The following is a 20,719-nucleotide window of genomic DNA, read 5'->3' on the forward strand; positions in this document are numbered from 1 at the left end:
CGTTTTACGACCAGACAAGGTCACACAGGCCATTGAGAAAGAAGTGAAGGCAAGCTACACTAGAGGTCCTTACAGAGTGCCCCCCTTTCTAAATTTCATTGTGAACGCCCTAAGCGCCCGTGACGCAAGCTGTTCGTCATGGGCTGTGTGTGCCACTCCCTGGCGCTGTGTACCGGGCACGCCGCCCGCCGCCTCCCCAACTGGCTAGAGGTCCTAATCAAGGACATAGCTAATTACTTGTCGCGAAGCCCGAAGCGGCGAGATGCCTTGGCTCTGATCCAGGAGGCTGTGGATGCGCCGTGCTACCAAAGCCCGAAGGTTGCGATGACGAGATGGCTGTCCCGCGGCGCCTGTGATCGCACACATTCTGGAGCCGTGGGACGCGCTGGAGCTGCTCTTCAGGTCAGAGGCCGTCACAGTCGAAGGGAAGGAGAACAGGGCGGCAGACATCTCATATCGACTGCAAGAGCGAGGCACCAAACACATTCCGCTGTTCGTGCAGTTCATCATCAAGAAGGTTGATGATCTAAACGTGCTGTTCCAGTTGGAAGACTATCAGCTCCATCGACTATACCGCAAGATGTCAGAAGGATACCGGGGGCTGCTGTCGCTTTACGTGCAGCCTGAGGTGCTGAACTCAGTTCCGCTGCACAAGGTGGAGCCTGAAGTCGCTGCCACATGCAAGCCAATTTTTGTGAGTTGATTTATTGTGTACCGTGCTTGCGTTGGTGTATGCCGATGGCATTGTTGCAGTGCATGTTGTACCCCAAGATTGGTAAACCAACTTTCACGCTAGGTCTTCTTGTTTAATGGGCTTACAATACGAGCAATATGCAGTGTTTTCTCATTTGAAGGCCATTTGCGGAACAAATCTTGGCTAGGTGTACATTGTACAGTTAAACCTAGCAGTGATTATTGATTACCTACCTAAATCACCTACTGTTGTGATGCATATATGCTGAAATGATGAATGTTTGCACTGCTCAGTGCTCTCCTGAAGGCTGTAAACTCAAAGAAAACTAGGACAGAGCGAATCACGATAAAATATTTCTAAGCAGGACATACGTAAATGTCCGCATATGCAGTTCATCAGTCGATCTCAAAGAACATGAGGACATAAGCTATTGAGGACATCGAGGACTACGTCAAGGCGACGGAATCCTCAGCAACCCAGGACCTTCCAAAGATCTCCGCCACAAGCATGACACAAGTGGGGGACGGCTTCAGCCGTCAGCGCCTGAATGCGCTCACCAGATATGGACACAGGCCCAACTAGGCAGACCTCCGCGTGGTCCAAGTTCACCGGGATAAGAAGATCGGCAATTACCTTTTCCGTATTATTACGAACATCCGTTCGAAAATAAGACCGGGGGCATGCTCTGCCCCCCCCCCCCCCCGCCTAAGCCGGGCGTGCTCGACTGAATATTCCAGAGGTCGGTTGGGGCTCGTTATTTAACAAGCATTACTTTGGAGCAGTCATCAAAACCTGTGGCAACATAAATTTGAAAATCTGTCCAGTTGTTTCGCAAATCAGATAAAGGGAGGAGAATATAAATGATTTCGGAAAATCACATTACGGTATTACGAATGTTAAGACCACATTTCTACGCAACAGCTACTGATCCCCATTTCATGCCGCACAATGTAGCAGGCTAATTCGCACCAATTATTCAACCTATCACATTTGTACGGACCCCTAATTAATGGAGACGCTGACAATATCACAGATTATGGAAAGCGTCCTACTCTGCGAAGACGGGCGGTGTGGCGCGTCAGTCGTCGCCGGGACCGCTCAGTCGGTATATTTGCTCCGTGCTGGCTGGGTACCACGAGATCGGACACCGGCCCTTCTCGCTGACGTGCCGGAAGATGCACGGGTGGCAGAACACGTACCTGAAAAAGCCCGACACAGTGGGCGGTCAGCCCGGTCGTGACGGCGCGACGTGAATCACACAGGAAAGTCACACTGAATGTGATAGACCGGTCAGAAGTGAAAACTGGGAAAAGGACAGAGGTCAATGCTTTCACGGTGTCAACTTAACGTCCAGCATGCACGCACTTTTCGAGGTGCGTAATGCTGTCGGGTATGAATTGGCAAGGTTACAACCAGAAATTCTTTGCATTTTCTATAATAATGAGAAAAAAATTAGAAGTACAAATCGGTTCGGATTGAGGGGATTTTTTTCGTGAGTTTGGTGTTGGCCGAGTGGACTGCACTGGCTGGATAGTGTCGGTCGACACTGCCGGACAGTCGATCACGTACCCGGACACGGCGAGCACTGCCTCGTTGGTGCGTGTCCTGCCGCAGAGCGGACAACGTCCGTCGGCCTCCGGTTCGCCCTGGAACGCCGGCCGGGACAGTCTCAGAGCGGGGTAAAGTGTACGAGACATGGACAGCAGGCGAGGGTCACCGTAACATTCAAGACAGCGCAACACGGTCACCGAACTTGCACGTCACAGCACTGGCAATGTAAGATGAGATAGCACAAAACCAGGAACCACAGACAGTCAGACACCTAACATAATTTATCAAAATACGTCTGGATGAAGTTAAAAAACGGACACTGCAACGGGGACGCACTGAAACCACAGCCAAGCAGCCCCACTTTTTTGTTAGGCAGTAGTACAAGCAGCGTTGTAGGTGGAAAGGTCGCGAGCTGCCAGCTAGGACCATTTGAAGCGAGCCTCTTTTACGGTTATAATTAAAAAAAAGGACGGCTCGACGGAAAATTGGTATTATTAAATTGCTTTTGAATGAAGAATGTTCTATTGCCCTTCCACTACAAACAAGTCACTACAGCAGTCATTTTCGGCGACCGCTGACGATCCAGCTGCGGTGCGCGGCGCGGTGGGGGACTGACCTGCGCCAGCGGGCGGCGGTCGGGCGGTGCGACGTCGGCGGCGCCCAGCCGGCGTCCATCACGGTCCCCGGCGCCGCTCCACCACTGCAGAAACTGCACCAGGAACGAGCCCACCTGCAGCGCGTGGCTGGCCAGCCGCGTGGTGGCGTGCAGTCCGTACAGGGTCAGCGCCGCCGGCAGGCCGCGAGATCTGCCGGCGCAGCGGGGTCAGAGGGGATTACTCCCCATACCCCATCAGAGAGCACCCCGTCAGGCAGGAGTAGGTACATCCCACCCACACACCGTCAAATGCACCCCGTCAGACGGGATTACACCTCACACCACGTCAGAAGGACTTCAGCCCGCCACCCTGATACCCGGGACGGTCAGACACTTTTACATCCGGGATGGCCCTTTATACGGCTCCGGGCCACCGGCAATACAGGAATACATCCCACCCCACCAGACACCTCCATTTACACTCTTATTTCCCAGACGGGACTAGGTATCCCTCCAATCCGTCTCCCAGATGGGACAACAATCCCATTCCATTGCATGAGAACGGATTATGCACCCAGTCAGCCGGGGTAGCCTGACACCACCACGCCGCACACCAGATGCAGAATGCAGCCCAATCGGTCGCGCCGTGACACCCCTCCCGGCGGTGAGTGCGCGGCTGTTGGCTCACCTGAGGCGAGTCCAGGAGGAGAGTTTGTCGTCCCGTTCTCGAGCCAGCCGCCAGTCGTCGGCCGTCACCGTCTCCAGGCGCACACCAGACAGCCAGCTCAGCGGCGAGTGGTAGCCGCATTTGTCTGCCCAAAACCAACAAGGTTGTTACTGATATACTGGCCTAAATCCAAGAAACATATGAGCTGATGAGACATGTGAAATGTGAATTTAAGGGTACGTCTTGGCTAATGAATGCAAATTATTAAAGGGACTATCCCACCTTCTAAAAAGTACCGTTTAGGATTCGTAAATGTTACTCATGATATAGTGACGAATTCTGCAAGTTTTTACGCGTTTTCATCTTATACTTTTTGAGATATTGCGACTTTTATATTTCATTGTGACGTCATTTAGATCGGATCTGTGGCGTAATGAAGGATTTCCTTCATGCCAATGTGGAGGGAAATTTAGCAGCAAATATACTTCCTCTCAAATATGACGCGGCTTATACAATAGCAAAAGTATCTCTGATTGGCTTATTCGTAAATCAAGTGATACTTCACTTGCTTGCGTGACAGGCGTTCAAAAGGCAAATGACGTCATCAGATTGCCGTTAATGGTTAAGAGATTGGGACTTGTACAGGGAACATTTTCAAATGAAGGGAACGAATTTCTTCAACACCACGAGGATGCGGGGGTTGCGACCAAGATAGATAGTGGTTTCTGAACCTCGCCGCAAATCTCAACTCAAACCTAATGTAAAGGTGGGATAGTCCCTTTAAAGATGCTATAGACACGATCAAGGTTTCATGCTGTGAATTCTTATCTCATCTCCAAAAGTGGCAAAATGTCGTGGTCGTCTCAGCCTTACCGAACATGTAAGCCAAGTAGCAGAAGGCGACCGCCGTCGAGAACGTCGCGTGCACCGGAGGATACAGTCGCAGCACCAGCTGGTGCACCCGCCGCCGCCACTCCTGGTGAGACATCGGCACAACCAGTCATACAGTCACAGCGCACCCCAGTCTCCAGCGTTTCCGTCAATACGACTGTGGGAGCCACCACAGAGACAGCACGCTCAATAACAGGGTTATCCTCAGCCATGTTACGCGGAGATATGTAGCCCGAACTTAAAGGTAGTGTGCCACCTTCCAATGATTTCCCATTTTATTTTTCCTAGGATAAGAAGCTTCTGTTTTTACCTAATATCGCAAAAAATCAAAAAATGGGCCTAAAATAGTGCTTTTTTCGCCTAAAAGTTTATCGGTTTTTCTATATGTATAACAACTGTAGTGGGCTGACCTGCAAACAGGCGTCGGCAACAATCGCGAATGCGGCGCACATGTGACAATAAGCAAAGGTCATTATAGAGTTACGACGTACGGGAATGAGTTATTAGCTGTCTAATCGTAGACAACACAATGTCGAATTTAAACTGTAAGCCTGTATTGGTATTGTTTCTTTAATTTGGCTGTCGAACAATAATTTATGGTTTGAAATATTATTTTATGTAAAATAATTGATATGAAACAGCCGTCGCTAACATGGGTGTCGATTTGTATACCTTTGGGGGTGCTGCAGCACCCCCAATGCTCAAATGAGCACCCCCAATGGTTTTCCGGGCACCCCCAAATGTTCCAGTTTAGCATCCCCAATGATTTGGTCCCTCAAAAACTCCCACTAACTCTGCTTGAGGAAAATAATTGGTTCCGCAGTCTTTCACTACTAAAAATAAAACAATTACGCAATCTACAATGCATGAAGTAAAGATGTAAAGAAAGTAAAAGTTAGTCTTAAGAAGAAGGGCGTAAAAAGACGTTAAGTTGCAAAGACACTGGTGTGGGTCCGTCGTAGACGGGTGTCGGACCCTTAGAGCTGATGGCGTGTACCCTTTACAAGCCGGCAGGGGGCTCCAGAGACCGGCGACGGGCCCTCAGAGGCCGGCAAAGTGCCATCAGAGGCCGGTGGTACCTTCAGAAACCCTGTGGGGTCGTCTCTAACGGGCTCAGATGCCGATGGGGCCCTCAGAGTCGCCGGTGTGGGGCCTTCAAATGTCACCGGTGGGTGGCCATCACATGTGCACTTGTGGGGCCTTCAGAAACGACGATGTTGGGCCCTCAAAGCCGCCGATATAGGGCCTTAAGAGGCACTAGTGTGGGGCCCTCAGATATGGCAATGTATGGCCCTCACATCGCCGTTGTGGGGGCTCTCCGAGACACTGGTTTAGGGCCATCACAGGCGCGCGTGATGCCCTCAGAACTGCTGTTACGGAACGGACCCTTCATAGGCCGACAAGAAGATATCAAGAGGTCACCGGTGCCATCAGGAGCCTTGTGGGGTTCTCAGAGACCGGCATGGCGCTCTCAGACGCCGCTGGGACCCTCCGAGTCACCTGTGTGGGACCGTCAGGGTCGCTGATAACTGACAAGGGCCCTCAGAACCGCCCATGTGGGGTTTTTAAATGCATTGGTGTGGGGCCTCAGAGTTAGGGGTGTGGGGCCCTCAGAGACGCCGGTGTGGCGCTCAGAGGCGCCGGTGAGGGCCCTCACAGTCGCCGTTATAGGGGCCCTCAGAGAAATAGGTGTGGGGCTATTACAGGCGGGTGTGGAGCTCCCAGAGAGCTCCCAGAGCCCCCTAACCCAGCCAGCAATTTGGTTCGGCGCAAGTCCGTTTTGCCCCGGCAACTCCGACATGCCAGACTCGGGCCGGTATAAAAGGAACGCCGTCAGAGCCGGGGTTTGGGTCAATACGGCTCTATTCCGGTTAGCCAGTCTTGGCCGTAGCGCTCCCGGGTTGGTATGGTTCCGGACCGCCAAGTCTGGCTCAAGTCCGGCTCCCTGCCACGGCTCAAGTCCGGCTCTCTTACGACCAGTCCGGCTGCCTCATAGCTGCTCTGGCTTACTGTGGCTGAAGTACGGTGGAGGTACGGCACGGCTGATGCGGCATAAGTCCGGCTGTGGTGCGGGCGAGCTCCGGGATCGTGTCAGCTCCAGTAGACCCCAGACCTTGCCAGTACTTTAGCCGGAGCAAATGCCTGAGCTATCCAGAGTAAAACCAGCTACGGCCAAGGCCAAATTTGCTGGCTGGGAATAGGCCGGTTAGGACCCCCAGAGTCCGGCAAGTGGCCCTCCGAGGCCGGTAAGGGGCCCTCAGAGGCTGGCTTGGGCCCTTATGGAGATCTTATTGTTGATACTTGTGGGCCCATGAGGTGTTTTTTACGAGCCCTGTGGGGCCCTTCTGAGTCCAAATATGGTCAACATGGACCCTTATCGGCCAATTGGCGCCGCAGGGCCCCTCAGGCCCGAATAACCCGAGGGGACCCTGAACCTGATGGGGGGGGGGGCACGTGCCTCACGGGCCCACCTGGCTACGCCACTGAGGAAAATCGTAAACCTGTAAATATCCAAATGCGATCACCTTTCATTTTTTTCAGCGATTATTGTGATCGTCTAATTACTGCCAGAGCATCGTAGCTACCGTTGTCTCCGCGCAATGTCCGCCCCTGCGGACCGCAGCGACTGCTGCACCGGTGCTAATCGCCGTCATCGGTTTCTGTCACCTTTTAACAGAGGTGCCGGGGCTGCTGCCATACTGCCGGCAAATATACGACTTTTTTCGGAAAGATGTTTATGTAATAAGGTAGCCAAGTACTAGGGCGAGCGGAATGATTTTCAAGAAGAACGTTCTGCCCTTGGGAAATATTAGTGGAAATCTCGGCATTATCAGTATTCAGTACCTTATGGGGATAACCAACCCTATACGGTTGTGCCCCATGGCAAACCTGCAATCTTTCACCCGGTGCAGGGGTTGAGCACCCCCAACCATTTTTAAAAATCGACACCCCTGGTCGCTAAAGTTATGACCCCATCTCACCACATGAAAGTGGCAGAAATGACAATGATCAGCTGACGCATTTTTCTTGGCCGAAGTCAGAGCGCGCGGCACGACGCACCACCACCGCACCACAAAGTATGAGCAGAAGCCACCTGCGGTAGAGCGCGCAAAGCCAGGGCCCCGGTAACGTGAGGTAGCCGAGTCGGGGCAGCGTGCGCTGACCCAAGCCGGGGCCGCGGCTTTGGGCGCGGTCTACCGCATCCCCGGGCTATCACATGACACCGGGAGGACGCGCGGCCCCGGCTTGGGTCAGCGCACGCTGCCCCGACTCGGCTACCTCACGTTACCGGGGCCCTGGCTTTGGGCGCGGTCTACCGCACTACCTAACAGGCGTGTTCGAAACCGGAGATGATGATGAACGGGTTTATCGAAACTTGATTGGATGAGCCTATCGGCAATAGCGATTTCAGTGTGTGCATTTATTGTTCATAGTGGTGTGAAATGTGGTTGGGGTACGACCGACAACCCGTCGGGGCGAATTTCGCACTGGGGTACTCAAAATTTGAAGAATTTAAGACGTTTCCATGAGTTTTGAAGGTATGGATAAGTTCTAAAAATCCGGTTCTCCTTATCTGGGCCATTAACTCCATACGGTCCAGGAAAGCTGGCACACTACCTATCTCGTATCATCTATCTCTTAGATCTGAATTAGTCCCCTGGAAAGGACTCTGCTTCCTACGACAGGCCCAGTCGGAATATGAACGAATCGAGATTTTCATCTATCGAGATTGGAAAACTTCACGAAACCTCAATCGGCTTACAGCGGGTGACGGAAGCCCACCTGTTCCGGGCGGACACCGCTGGCCTCCTGATGCTCCAGCTCCTCGAACAGAGCGTCCAGCTTGGCCTTGACGTAGGGGAAGGCGCAGAGCCAGACGAGGCTGCGGTACACCTCGCCGGGCAGCAGGCGCAGGCCGGCCCTGCCGTCGCCACTGGACACCGGCGTCCGCTTTATGCCGTAAAAGTTCTCGGCCAGGGAGCCGGCTGCCGGAGCCGGAGGGCGGTCACACCGGGGGAAGGTCGGGTCACACTCGGAGAACGGAGCAGACAGGCGCCACAAGAGACAGATGGCAGACAAAATGCCAATCGATCGACAATTAAATGAGAAAATGAAGAACGATCGGGTTGATTAGCGAGAATTTGAAAATGCCGACATCAGCGAAACGTTCGTGTTTCTATTCGTATCCATACCCAAAGGTATGAGGTAATGACCCAGCCTCTGACTGCATTTCGACTGGGAGGCTACTGGATAGTACCTAATACCTACATTCCATATCATCCATATCATCCATCACCACGCCATTAACAAATATCGGCCACCTGAACATTAGCTCACATTATGCACAATTGCAACGATCAGTTACAGCAGAAATATACGTAATGAAAGCAGTGACCAACGAGAAGGTACTAAGACACAATGACGTACCATATGTGAAGAGGTAATGCCTCTGGAAGAGCGCGTTGACAACCAGGAAAAGTTCGTCAAAGTGGCGCTCCAGCCAGGTTTGTGTAGACGGATACCGAGCTGCAATGATCTGAAATGTTTAACGATTGTCAGACCGGACGCTTACGTATCAAAACAATGTTGCCTGCGACCATAACAAGTCACAAATGTATTTGCAATGTGCATACTGCATAATGCATAGGTTACATGTATCACATGACAAGCGTATGATCACTGATCAGCAGCCAATGCAGGCGAACAAAGTAATCTTAGGCAAACAGAGACGTACCCAAAGTGGTCTACAAAAATTAGGAAGAAATGACAATCGTTATCATTTTAGTTAATTCATTAGCATTACCATTTTGATGAATGTATTAGTCATGAGAGTCGAGACCCTACAAACCGACTGATTGGACTCACCTTACAAGCATGCCTAACCGCTGGATGAAGGGACGAAAAGAGCCCATCTGCGGCCATCAGCTCAAACAGCGAGGGCTTGGAGGAGGCGGTGTCCGTCTGGTGCACGGCCTCCGCCATCACAGCCACAACGGTGAACGGATGGTCTCACAGGCCACACAACTATTTTTCAAAGCAGTCTGTAAACGAAAGCATTTTAGTAAGACACTGGACTAAAACAAGGTCCAAGGCTAGGCTTCAGTGATTCACTTCGCGACTGATTGGGTGGATGAAGGGTCGGTCCACTCGCATGACACAAACTTGGATGAGACCAAACCAGCTGCGGATATTAGTCAGGTTGAACAGAACGGGGAATGCGTCCACGGATTTACGTATCTTTGGCGATTAGGCATGCTTGCACACTGCGCAGCCATTGGTGCTGTGTACGTAACGGTTACAGGACAATTTGCCGAACTGCATTTTGCCGAATGCTTATTCGCCGAATGTCAATATGTCGAATGCATTTTGCCGACGTGTCTTTTTGCCGACGTGTCAAAAGGGCGAAGTGCTAAAAGTCGAAATGCAATTTGCCGACATGCCTTTTTGCCGACGTGCAATAAGTCGAAAATGTCAATTTGCCGAAATGTCAATTTGCCGAAAAGTCAATTAGTCGAAATGTCAATTCGCCGAAATACTAATTTGCCGAAATGCTAATTAGTCTAAATGTAAATTTGCCGAAATGTCAATTTGCCGAAAAGTCAATTAGTCGAAATGTCAATTCGCCGAAATGCTAATTTGCCGAAATGCTAATTAGTCGAAATGTAAATTTGCCGAAGTGTCAATTAGTCGAAATGTCAATTTACCGAAAAGTCAATTAGTCGAAATGTCAATTCCCGAAATGCCAATTAGCCGAAATTAACTTAACCTAGCCTAACCTAACCTAACCTAAACTGACCCGTAAGTATTAACTTTAGGACCGACTCGCTTTTCAAAGGTAAAGAAACCCACTTACATGTCACCAAAGTAAAAGAAAAACATAACCAAACCTTACCTAACCTGACCTACTGATTTTTGCCTACCCGTGGATAAGGAAGAAGATACTCACATGAATAGATTGCAGACAATGATAAGTCAATTATTTTTAGGTTAAGTGGTTGTGTATCAGGCTTCAGGCCTTCGGCCTGAAGCCAGATACACAACAATTTAACGCTCACCGGACCTATTGGTTTTCTACATATCTACCTATTGGCCGGACCTATTGGCCGAGGTGGTAATTGCTGAAAGGCGATTTGCCGAATGTCATTTTGCCGAATGCAGTTCGCCGAATGTCATTTTGCCGATGTGCTTTTTGCCGACGTGTCAAAAAGTCGAAATGCCATTTGTCGACATGCCTTTTTGCCGAAATGCCAATTTGCCGAAATGCTTATTAGTCGTTTCACCCCTGGTGGAGCTGGCGCGTCGCGGAAAAAACGAGCGTGTGCGCCGTTACGAGACGCAGAGATTGATACCCGATTTTAAGGTCCTACGTCAACCGGTGACCTCTGAGGTCAGGTCAAGTGCCTAAGGTACGGTTCAGTTTTTGGCGAATAACTTCGCCACAAAGGGCCGCAGGGCCGCAATTTTGGCAGCATCGTGTTTGCCTGGCTTAGGCGCGTCAAATGATATAATTTTTGTTTGGGTCAGGTCAACTAACCCTCGCTGGCACAGGGGGGGGGGGGGGTTGATGCAACCCCGCTAAGGTTTTTCGCGAATAACTCGCGTAAAAAGCGGCCGATCGCGACGAAACTTTCAGTACCCTCGCATTGATCAATTTTACACCCACCCTGAAAATTTCATGACCCTGACCCCAATGACCTTTGACATGTGACCTCTTTTCTGTGACTATGTTTGGCCGAAACTGTGACTATGTTTGGCCGATGTCGGCTCGCATTAGCCGCGCGTTTGCAAGCTTTTCGTGGTTTTAAACGTTCAAACATGTGATTTGATGCTGCTCCCATGCATTAGGGTGGGTTTCAAGGTCACCTGAAGGTCAGGTCAGGTCATTGACCTTTGGTGACCTCGGGTGACCTCGGTTCACTTTTTCGAGTTTTACATGTTTCTAGGCTAGTTTTTGGAGCTGAATTCAAATTTAGCAACCATTTGAACATTTACGAAGTAGTTTTGGTGCCTTCGTAACATGTTACGAAGCTGTCAGAGGCGGTTGACACGTATTACGAATACCCGTCACAACCCCTACCGGTTGACCTGACCTGACCTGACCCGACCTGGTCTAAATGCTTAATCAAAACTAACACGATATTCGTGATCAGCACCCCGGAAAACCACATATGCAGCCACACTTTACGACTTTCTAACAGGTCCCGATTTTCCCGGTTTTCGGGTCATTGACCTGACCTGGAAGGTCACCCGATGACCTAGGACCTTAAAATTGGGTATCATCGGCTTTCTCTCGTGACGGGCAACACGCTCGTTTTTTCCGCGAAGCTCTAGCTCGATCAGGGGCCAAACGCGAGGGGGGACGTACCAACACCCCCCTTGTGCCGTCGAGGGACTCAAAATGGCCTGTGCCGGCGAGGGTTAAGGGTGTTGACCTCAGGTCACGGTCAGGTCAGCACCCCAGGTCATGAAGCTGGTGGAAAGAGGTCATGTCGCATATCATTCGATTCGGCAGGTCTTCCTGAGTCCATTGATGGCTTTCCCGACTCGCTAGCTCGATTTGATCGGGACCCAGTAAACATGCCGACGTCGGGCCGAGGCTCGGCCCGATGTCGGCCCAACGTCGGTTCAACCTCGGCCCGACATCGGCTGAACGTCGGATATGCCCGCATGTTCCGACGTCCAGCCGAAGTCCAGCCGACGTCGAGCCGACGTCGGGCCGAGGTCGTTTGCCGAGGTTGACGAGATCGTTCGTCGTTGGACCGACGGGGCCGACGTCGGCATGTTTATTGGGACAACGCGCCAAAAATATCAACCGGCGGCGGGATTCGAGCCCCCCAGTCGCCGACTTCGGCATGTTTACGCCAAAAGCATCAGCCGGCGATGGGATTCGAACCCCGTGTCATTTAAACGGGAGGCTAGTGCGCTAACCACTACACCACGCAGCCAGATATCGATTTTAGTTTGTTTTGTTGGGTTATGCCCTTTCGATCTGACAAGACCATTTCAGAGCCGGAAGGATGATAGGATGGAGACATTGGTCTTCTTGGCGAGCACCCTGGTTCCAGTTCATATAGAGTCCCTGGTCCCATTGCTGTTACGTGACACTTATTGGAAAGGGCGACCCCACAATGGATTCATATAGCCACTCTTACACACCTGCACCAACGTTTCCCAAAGTGTCCCTTTGATAAGTGGCACTTTGGCAAAGTGACACTTGCCGACTGGCCTTTCTATATGAACTGGGCCCGGCCCTGGTGAGTTGCCGGGGCTGAGCCTGACCAAAGGATAGGCCGAGCAGCCCCCAAGCACTCACCGCACCCGGCTACGGGCGAGCTCGGCTTACGGGCAATCCCAAATGGGATAAAGTTTCCCGTCCAGTCCGGATCAGGGGGTTGCGGCGTGGAGGAAGATTTGAGTTTCCTGAGGATATTTTGAATACAGAAGCTCTTTATGAAACATGAAACACGTATTTTATATTATTTTAACGGTCAAAACAGCGGCCGATGTCGGTCCGACGTCGCCCCGACGTCGGCCCGACGTCGGCTGGACCTCAGCAATTGATCTCGGTCCGACGTCGGCCCGACGTCGGCTGGACCTCGGCTGGACGTCGGAACATGCGGGCATATCCGACATCCAGCCGACGTCGTGCCGAGGTTGGACCGACGTCGGGCCGACGTCGGCATGCTGATGCCGAGTTGCCGACGTCACCCCGACGTCGGGCCGACGTCGGCATGTTTACTGGGGAGTTATTGACGAAAAACTAATATGACCTTGATGACGTCATAAATGACGTCACGCAAGGTCAACATTGCAAAATTTACGCATCTAACCTTGCAAGGAGTGCGTCAAATCACGATTATGTGTGCTTGAGATTGTTAGAGGTCGTTCCCGGCGCCAGAATAGCAGTTTTCATTTTTCTTCTTGACTTATAATGGTGAGGTCACGAAAATGACCTGACCTCAAATAACCTTTAGGAAAATCTGAGATATACAAGCTGTGAGACTCGTAATGGATATTAGGTCCTGCAAGTTTCCTTTCCCTGTGAAAGCTCCTCTGTCCGTGAGGGCGTTGCGAACTTGCGACATCTGAAGACCGTGCAGAGGTTCACTTATGACGTCATAGGTCGGTGACCTGACCTGACCCGAAAATGCGGTTGGTGTAAAAAGATCTGGCTTGAATCAAAGGTCAGCTATGCCAAGTTTCAGCTCTCTATCGCCAGCGTGTTCCGAGCTATCGCGAAAAAAACCCTATGGGGATGCGGCACCCGCCCCCCCTCGGCCGGCGAGGGTTAACCTAAAAATATTTGACTTACCTTTGCCTGTAATCTCTCCTAAGGCATTGCCTTCGGCACTGCACTGCTTCGCCAGGAGGAATTTGATGTTTACCTATTTCCACATGGTAATGGTGCTTTTAAACTTGCTTGTGCCATGAATAATTATTAGTTATGAAATCAGGAGGTCAAAGGATATCATGTGATTTGCTTCTTACTTGGGGATTGCACCAAAAGTAAATTGATGATCGGTCCTAAGTAAATAAACACCACCTAACCTAACCTAACCTAACCTAGGTTTGCAGATTGACATTTCGGCAAAGTTATATTTCAACTATTTGACATTTCGGCAAACTGCCAATTCGGCAGATTGACATTTCGGCAAATTTAAATTTCGGCAAATTGACATTTCGGCAAATTGCCTTTTCGGCAGATTGACATTTCGGCAAATTGTCATTTCGGCAAATTGACATTTCGGCAAATTGACATTTCGGCAAATTGACATTTCGGCAAATTGACATTTCGACTAATTGACATTTCGACTAATCGACATTTCGGCAAATCGCATTTCGGCAAATTTACATTTCGACTAATAAGCATTTCGGCAAAGTGACATTTCGGCAAAAAGGCATGTCGGCAAATGGCATTTCGACTTTTAGCATTTCGACTTTTTGACACGTCGGCAAAAAGCACATCGGCAAAATGACATTCGGCGAAATGCATTCGGCAAAATGACATTCGGTAAATCGCCTTTCGGCAATTTGTCCGGACACCGTACGTAACGACATCACGGACGGAGGATTTCAATAAGCCCTTGGATATCTCGTGATAGCCGCATTTATCGATACACTGCATAGTGCATAGTCTGATGAAAGGCTACTTCCACGCCCAATAGTCCAGGATATTGTTTTCTAGTGCCTATCTACGCACTTCATTTCATAAGTGCCGTCCGCGTCGCTGGAGTCAAATCCATTATAATAGACATTTGATACATACACCCTTATAATTAAACATCTAAGGTAGGTACTAGGTAGGCCCTCAAGAATGAGGGCCTTACCTTGCCCTCCATTTGGCCTAATGTTTTCCATCAAACGAAACCATGAGACGTCCGTCTCCTAACTTGGTGGCAGCAAGTTCGCGGCCGCGAAGCTCCACGTCGTTTCGTCCGTCTTTCTACGTTAAGCCAGCGGGCAACTGGCGAGGGAGGGCCACACTGAACCCGGGAGGACCGTACCGCCATCTACACCGATGGTGCCTTAACCCGCGCCCGGCTGGGGGTCCTGGATTTCCACGCCCTGCTGGGGGGGGGGGGGGGTGTTTGAACCCCCCCCCCCTTTTAACTCGGCTCCTGGGCCACGTAGCGATATGCGGAAGGCGGCGTTCGAAAGAGCACCAAAAATAATGACGAAATCACTTCGGCCACTTTTTTGGTAAGGTCAAAGGTCAGGTCACCAGAGGTCATTGAAGGCAAAATTTCGCCGATTTTCAGGTCGAATGTCGACAATATCCAAGAAGCCAACGCATAACTCGGGAACCAATAGAGCTAAAACGCCGCGGAAAAGCGCATTCGATAGCCCTATTAACGCCTTTTCCGAGTAATTCTCTCAGATTTGACCTAAAGTCAACGATTTTGCCTGCAGGGGGCAAAAACTGCAAAAATAACCGATTTTTTTCGGAAAGTTTTTCTGCAATAACTTTTGACCCAAGCCTCATACGAGCTTACTTTTACCGGCATCGTGTTCCAGTGTCCCAAAATTTGTCAATTTGGGTGGAACAAGACATCAAAATGAAAATAATTTTCCACTCCCACCTCCAACTTTCAAGAGCAATTTACCACTCATGAAAGAGCATCTGCTTGCATGATCATATCAGATTCTACCATTGTACAGAAAATCTTCTGCTCTTTATTTTCGAGGGGGGGGGGGCTACTCTTATCAAGAATATACCACCCTCATCCCTTTTTTGGAGAGGAATTTTCCCCTCTAACACCCAAGTATTAACCCGCGCCCTGCTTGGGGGGTGTTTGAACGCCCCCCCCCCCCTTGTGGTTTTTCGCGAATATCTCAAAAACGGCGGCGCGGAGCGCCGCCGTTTTTGGTACACCTTATCATACATCAATTCTACACATGTTGTGAAAATTTCAGACCAAGGTCATTCAAGGTCAAGTCACCAGGTCACTTGAAGTGACCTCACCTAATAAAAAGTTTCAATGTCTGTCATAGCTACACCGAGTGACCGATCGCTTTGAAACTTTCAGCGATTGCTAAGAGCAATAGCATGTACAAAATGTATATCTCAGAATTTTGATATCGATGACCTAAGGTCAGGTCAATTTTGCGACCTCCCCATTATAAGTCAATGGGAGAAAATTGAAATGCGCCTCTTTTGGACGAAAGACATTATAAGCACTCCCAAACACCGAATTACAAGTGGTTTAGACACACTGAACATGAAAATGGTGTCCGTGACCCTTGTTTGTGCCCTGAGGTCATCTTAGGTCACGAATGGTATCTAACAGTTTTTCGCAAATAACTTTTGATAGAGGCATGCTAGAGCGATGAAAACGCCTTATATGTGTTCAGCTCCACGATACGGATCGACTGATATGCAACATGACCCTTTCCGGTCAGGTCATGACCTTGACCTGAGGTCAAATTTTCAAGTTGACCTTTCAAGGTCAAGTTATAGTTCATTCGATGCGTCTTGACGAGAGGAACACGATGCCGGTAAATGTAAGCTCGTACAAGGCTTGGGTCAAAAGTTATTGCAGAAAAACTGTTTCCGAAAAAATCGGCTATTTTTGCAGTTTTTGCCCCCTGCAGGCAAAACCGTTGACGTTAGGTCAAATCTGAGAGAATTACTCAGAAAGGGCGTTAATAGGGCTATCGAATGCACTTTTCCGCGGCGCTGTAGCTCTATTGGTTCACGAGCTATGCGTTAGCTTCTTGGAAATTTTCGACATTCGACCTGGAAATCGGCGAAATTTTGCCTTCAATGACCTCTGGTGACCTGACCTTTGACCTGACCAAAAAATTGACTGAAGTGATTTCGTCATTATTTTTTACGCTCTTTCGAACGCCGCCTTCCGCGTATCGCTACGTGACCCAGGAGCCGAGTTACAAGGGGGGGGGGTGTTCAAACACCCCCCCCCCAGCAGGGCGTGGAAATCCAGGACCCCCAGCCGGGCGCGGGTTAATTTAATTTTGTGACACTGTCGTGTTCTTCTCGTCAAGACGCATCGAATGAACTATAACTTGACCTTGAAAGGTCAACTTGAAAATTTGACCTCAGGTCAAGGTGATGACCTGACCGGAAAGGGTCATGTTGCATATCAGTCGATCCGTATCGTCGAGCTGAACACATCTAAGGCGTTTTCATCGCTCTAGCATGCCTCTATCAAAAGTTATTTGCGAAAAACTGTTAGATACCATTCATGACCTGAGATGACCTCAGGGGCATAAAGAGGGGTCACAGACACCATTTTCATGTTCAGTGTATGTATGTATGTATGTATTTACGTCATGGAGCACATCCACATAGTTCAGTGGCTATTCCGCACCCTGCAGTCGCAAAGATAAAAACGGTCATTTAGGTCAACATGCACACATGCACACGCACTAACCCACACACGCCTGCTCTTTAAAGTACACCTAGCCGACGCCGCCCCGCTGCTTCATAAGCAGGTGTTGCCTGAGTTCTTTCTTAAAGCCTCCAGTAAAGTTTCGCAACTCACGTGGCAAAGCATTACCTATGTATGGGCGGTAATGATCGAGTGCTTAAAACGACGCCTGCCTGACGTGTGTCTAAACCATTTGTAATTCAGTGCTTGGGAGTGTTTATAATGTCTTTCGTCCAAAAGAGGCGCATCTCAATTTTCTCCCATTGACTTATAATGGGGAGGTCGCAAAATTGACCAGACCTTAGGTCATCGATATTAAAATTCTGAGAAAAACATTTTGTACACGCTATTGCTCTTAGCAATCGCTGAAAGTTTCAAAGCGATCGGTCACTCGGTGCAGCTATGGCAGACATTGAAACTTTTTATGAGGCGAGGTCACTTGAAGTGACCTGGTGACCTGACCTTGAATGACCTTGGTCTGAAATTTTCACAACATGTGTAGAATTGATGTATGATAAGGTGTACCAAAAATTTGAGATATTCGCGAAAAACCGCAGGGGGCGGTGTTCAAAACACCCCCCTCCCCCCCCCCCCCCCAGCAGGGCACGGGTTAACTTTCAATAATATAAATAAATACAATGGAGAAGGACAGGCATTAGACAGGGCCCATACAGAACAGTCATGAAAATTATTAAAATGAGTGAGTTTTCCTTTGCAGTTATTGACAGCAACACACAAACATTTGCAGTCAATGTCTGTCAGACACAAAGAGGCACCACCATAGTTCATAGTTCCTTAGTAGCTGGTACTTGGTATAGTTGGTAGTGTGTTTTTCATCAACTTTGACAATTGACCCAACTCAAGTGAGGCCTGACATTAGAGAGATAGGCTGTTAGTAAAGTAATCTTGGGTTTATAGGCAGTTTATTTCTCAGGAAATGACCATTGAATGAAATTGTTTTTCGTGTAGCATAACTGGTAGCATGGTAACTAGGATTCAAACTCCACCTGAAGGACACAAACCTGTTCAAATGTGCAGCATAAAAAGTGCACTGCAGTCAGATGATCAGTGATGAGCTCCAACACCTGTGTGTCATCAAACTGGCCTGAACCAGCACTGCTGACTGCAGTGCGTGGTGCAAGAATGAAGAAGATGTAGGCGATTTTTGTTAGTTTTTGTTTCGTTTGCATGGTTAGATTAGGCCCTTTTGATCTGACAAGACCATTTTAGAGCCAGAAGGATGATGGGACTTATGGATTTTATTCACGATTTTCTCAAACGATTGGGCGCTTCACGCCGATGATGCATGCGTTTTCCAATATGCAGATGATACCCAGCTTCTAGTGAGTGGTCCAAAAAACAATGTAAGTGGCCTTATCTCGCGCATGGAGGCCTCACTAGAAGCACTGAACAAATGGTTCCACTCAAACGCCCTGAAGGTTAACGCGAGCAAAACGCAACTCATGATATTCGGCAGCCGTCAAAATCTAAAACACTTGCCCCCAGTCGTCGTATCGTTTCGTGACGCGGAGCTGGAACCATGTGCGCAGGCAGGAAACCTCGGCGTGGTCTTTGACAGCTGTCTGACCTGGGAAGCCCATGTATCCGAGCTCAGCCGGAGGTGTATGGGCCTGCTCATCGGCCTCTCCCATGTGCGGCACTGTCTTCCCGATGGGGTCATCAAAACCATTGTCACAGCTTTAGTCATCTCCCGAGTAAATTACTGCCTCTCAGTTTACGGAAATGGAACAAAAAAGAACCTGAATCGACTCCAAAAGATCCTGAACTTCGCTACTCGAGTTATTTTTGGCCGCCGCAAATTCGACCACGTCACTGACCTGCGCGAGAAACTCAACTGGATGCCGCCCGAATATATGTACAAACTTCAAACTATGGCCACTGCACGTAAGGCGATACACTACGGCGAACCGGTAGCACTTGCCTCTATGTTTGCCAGAAACCGGGACTCCTCAACCAGGGATAGAAATACACGTCAGGATAACCTTCTCCAGCTCCAGCGTCCCCGACTAGAAACCGGTAAGCGGCGTTTCAGTTACCGTGCCGCCGCGCTCCTAAACGACCTACCTCCCGAACTTTCACAGCTGCCACCCTCTAAATTCGCACGCGCTGTCAAGTCTCTGTGGAAAAACGATAGACCATCGTGATAACCTGAATTAGGCACTCGTCTTGTATATAAGTACACGGTATGTTAGAAATCGTGCATATAGTCTTCCTGTGTGTGCGTGTGTTGTGTGTGTGTGTGTGTTGTTGTTTGACTGGTCTTTGTTCCTGCATGCATATACCCGACACAGACTCTGGGCAGTAATCGCCACGCCATGTGTGGATCGCCCATGATCGTAAATACATACATACATACATGGGGAGACATTGGTCTGGGCAGGCACCCTAGAGAATCACCGGGGCCGAACCCATCCAATGGACAGTCCGACCAGCCCTCCCCCCAGTACTCTCTGCGCCCAGCTACGGGTGAGCTCCCTTAGGACTTAGGAGCTACGGTGAGCACCAGCACTGCGCTCCAATGGGAGCCGACTGCAAGGGATAGTTAGTTGCCTGTCCCATAGCTCAGTTGGTAGAGCACCAGACTCCTGGTAGTGAGAGCCCGGGTTTGAGACGCACCGGCGCTAGATATTTTAGACTCCTGACGGGGATGGTCTGCAGTTGGTGGGAGCAGCCGCAGCCAGTTGAAGTCAGTTGAGTGGGACAGACCGTATCAGGGCTCGTTAAACTTTGGCAATTTAATTCTCCAGTTACCCGGAATTGCGTGATTGGACAGTAGGGGTCAAGGTCTGCGCAACAAGCTCTGCTTAGCGTGGGCTCCGGCTCTGTTCCGTTCCGTCCATTCAAACATTCAAGCTAAATAGCAAATTTACAAAAAAAAAAAATAGTTCCCTGACCACCCCGGGGTAGGGGTTGCAGTGTGGAGGAGAAACATTTAAATATCCTGAAAATAAAAATAATGAAACGAATGCGAAAGCCATTTTTTGTCTCAGTGGGTCTATCCAGCCTTCAGTCAATGTAGGACTCTGGCACAAGCCACACAGCATTTCCATTTGTATGTAAAACTTCAGCAGAATCAGAATAAGTCAAAACGAAGACTACATTGCTGTACCTTTTTTAGCACTCTGACAAAAAGTCCATCATAAAATAAAACAAAATGACCCAAATGCTCATTCGAATTGATTCGAATGATTCGAATTGATCACGAGAACTGAATTGATGCCGAATGATTGAAAGGACAAACGCTTTAATAAACGCTTCTCAATGACGTCATTGATTCCTCATAAAGCTAGTGATTTTGACAAATGGCTTCAACCTTCGACTCAAACTTGTGACTAAATACATCCTACATTGCACAGAATTATAATATTTGGATCTACGTGCAGCATCAGCATTGTTATTTTAGAAATAGG

The 20,719-nt window shown here is 49.5% G+C and overlaps 1 protein-coding gene across 3 annotated transcripts in view; it reads right to left on the reverse strand.

Annotated features, from left to right (window-relative positions):
• The window catches only part of LOC122364531 (peroxisome assembly protein 12-like), a 22,303-nt gene continuing 1,584 nt past the window's right edge, over positions 1-20,719 (reverse strand). For 2 of the 3 annotated variants that reach the window (XM_043334979.1, XM_043334981.1), the window contains exons 2-9: positions 9,265-9,440; positions 8,827-8,935; positions 8,182-8,384; positions 4,381-4,483; positions 3,529-3,652; positions 2,862-3,051; positions 2,264-2,340; positions 1-1,893 (exon numbers count right to left, since the gene is read on the reverse strand). In XM_043334979.1, coding sequence (XP_043190914.1) covers positions 1,773-1,893; positions 2,264-2,340; positions 2,862-3,051; positions 3,529-3,652; positions 4,381-4,483; positions 8,182-8,384; positions 8,827-8,935; positions 9,265-9,381 — 1,044 coding nt within the window. In that variant the 5' untranslated portion in view covers positions 9,382-9,440 and the 3' untranslated portion in view covers positions 1-1,772. Of the gene's footprint in view, positions 1,894-2,263; positions 2,341-2,861; positions 3,052-3,528; positions 3,653-4,380; positions 4,484-8,181; positions 8,385-8,826; positions 8,936-9,264; positions 9,441-20,418; positions 20,525-20,719 lie in introns of those variants that run through there. The other variant, XM_043334980.1, reaches the window with a different exon arrangement.

The sequence above is a fragment of the Amphibalanus amphitrite genome, unplaced genomic scaffold (assembly GCF_019059575.1).
Source record: "Amphibalanus amphitrite isolate SeventyFive unplaced genomic scaffold, NRLGWU_Aamphi_draft 000681F_arrow, whole genome shotgun sequence".
NCBI classification, from domain to species: domain Eukaryota; kingdom Metazoa; phylum Arthropoda; class Thecostraca; order Balanomorpha; family Balanidae; genus Amphibalanus; species Amphibalanus amphitrite.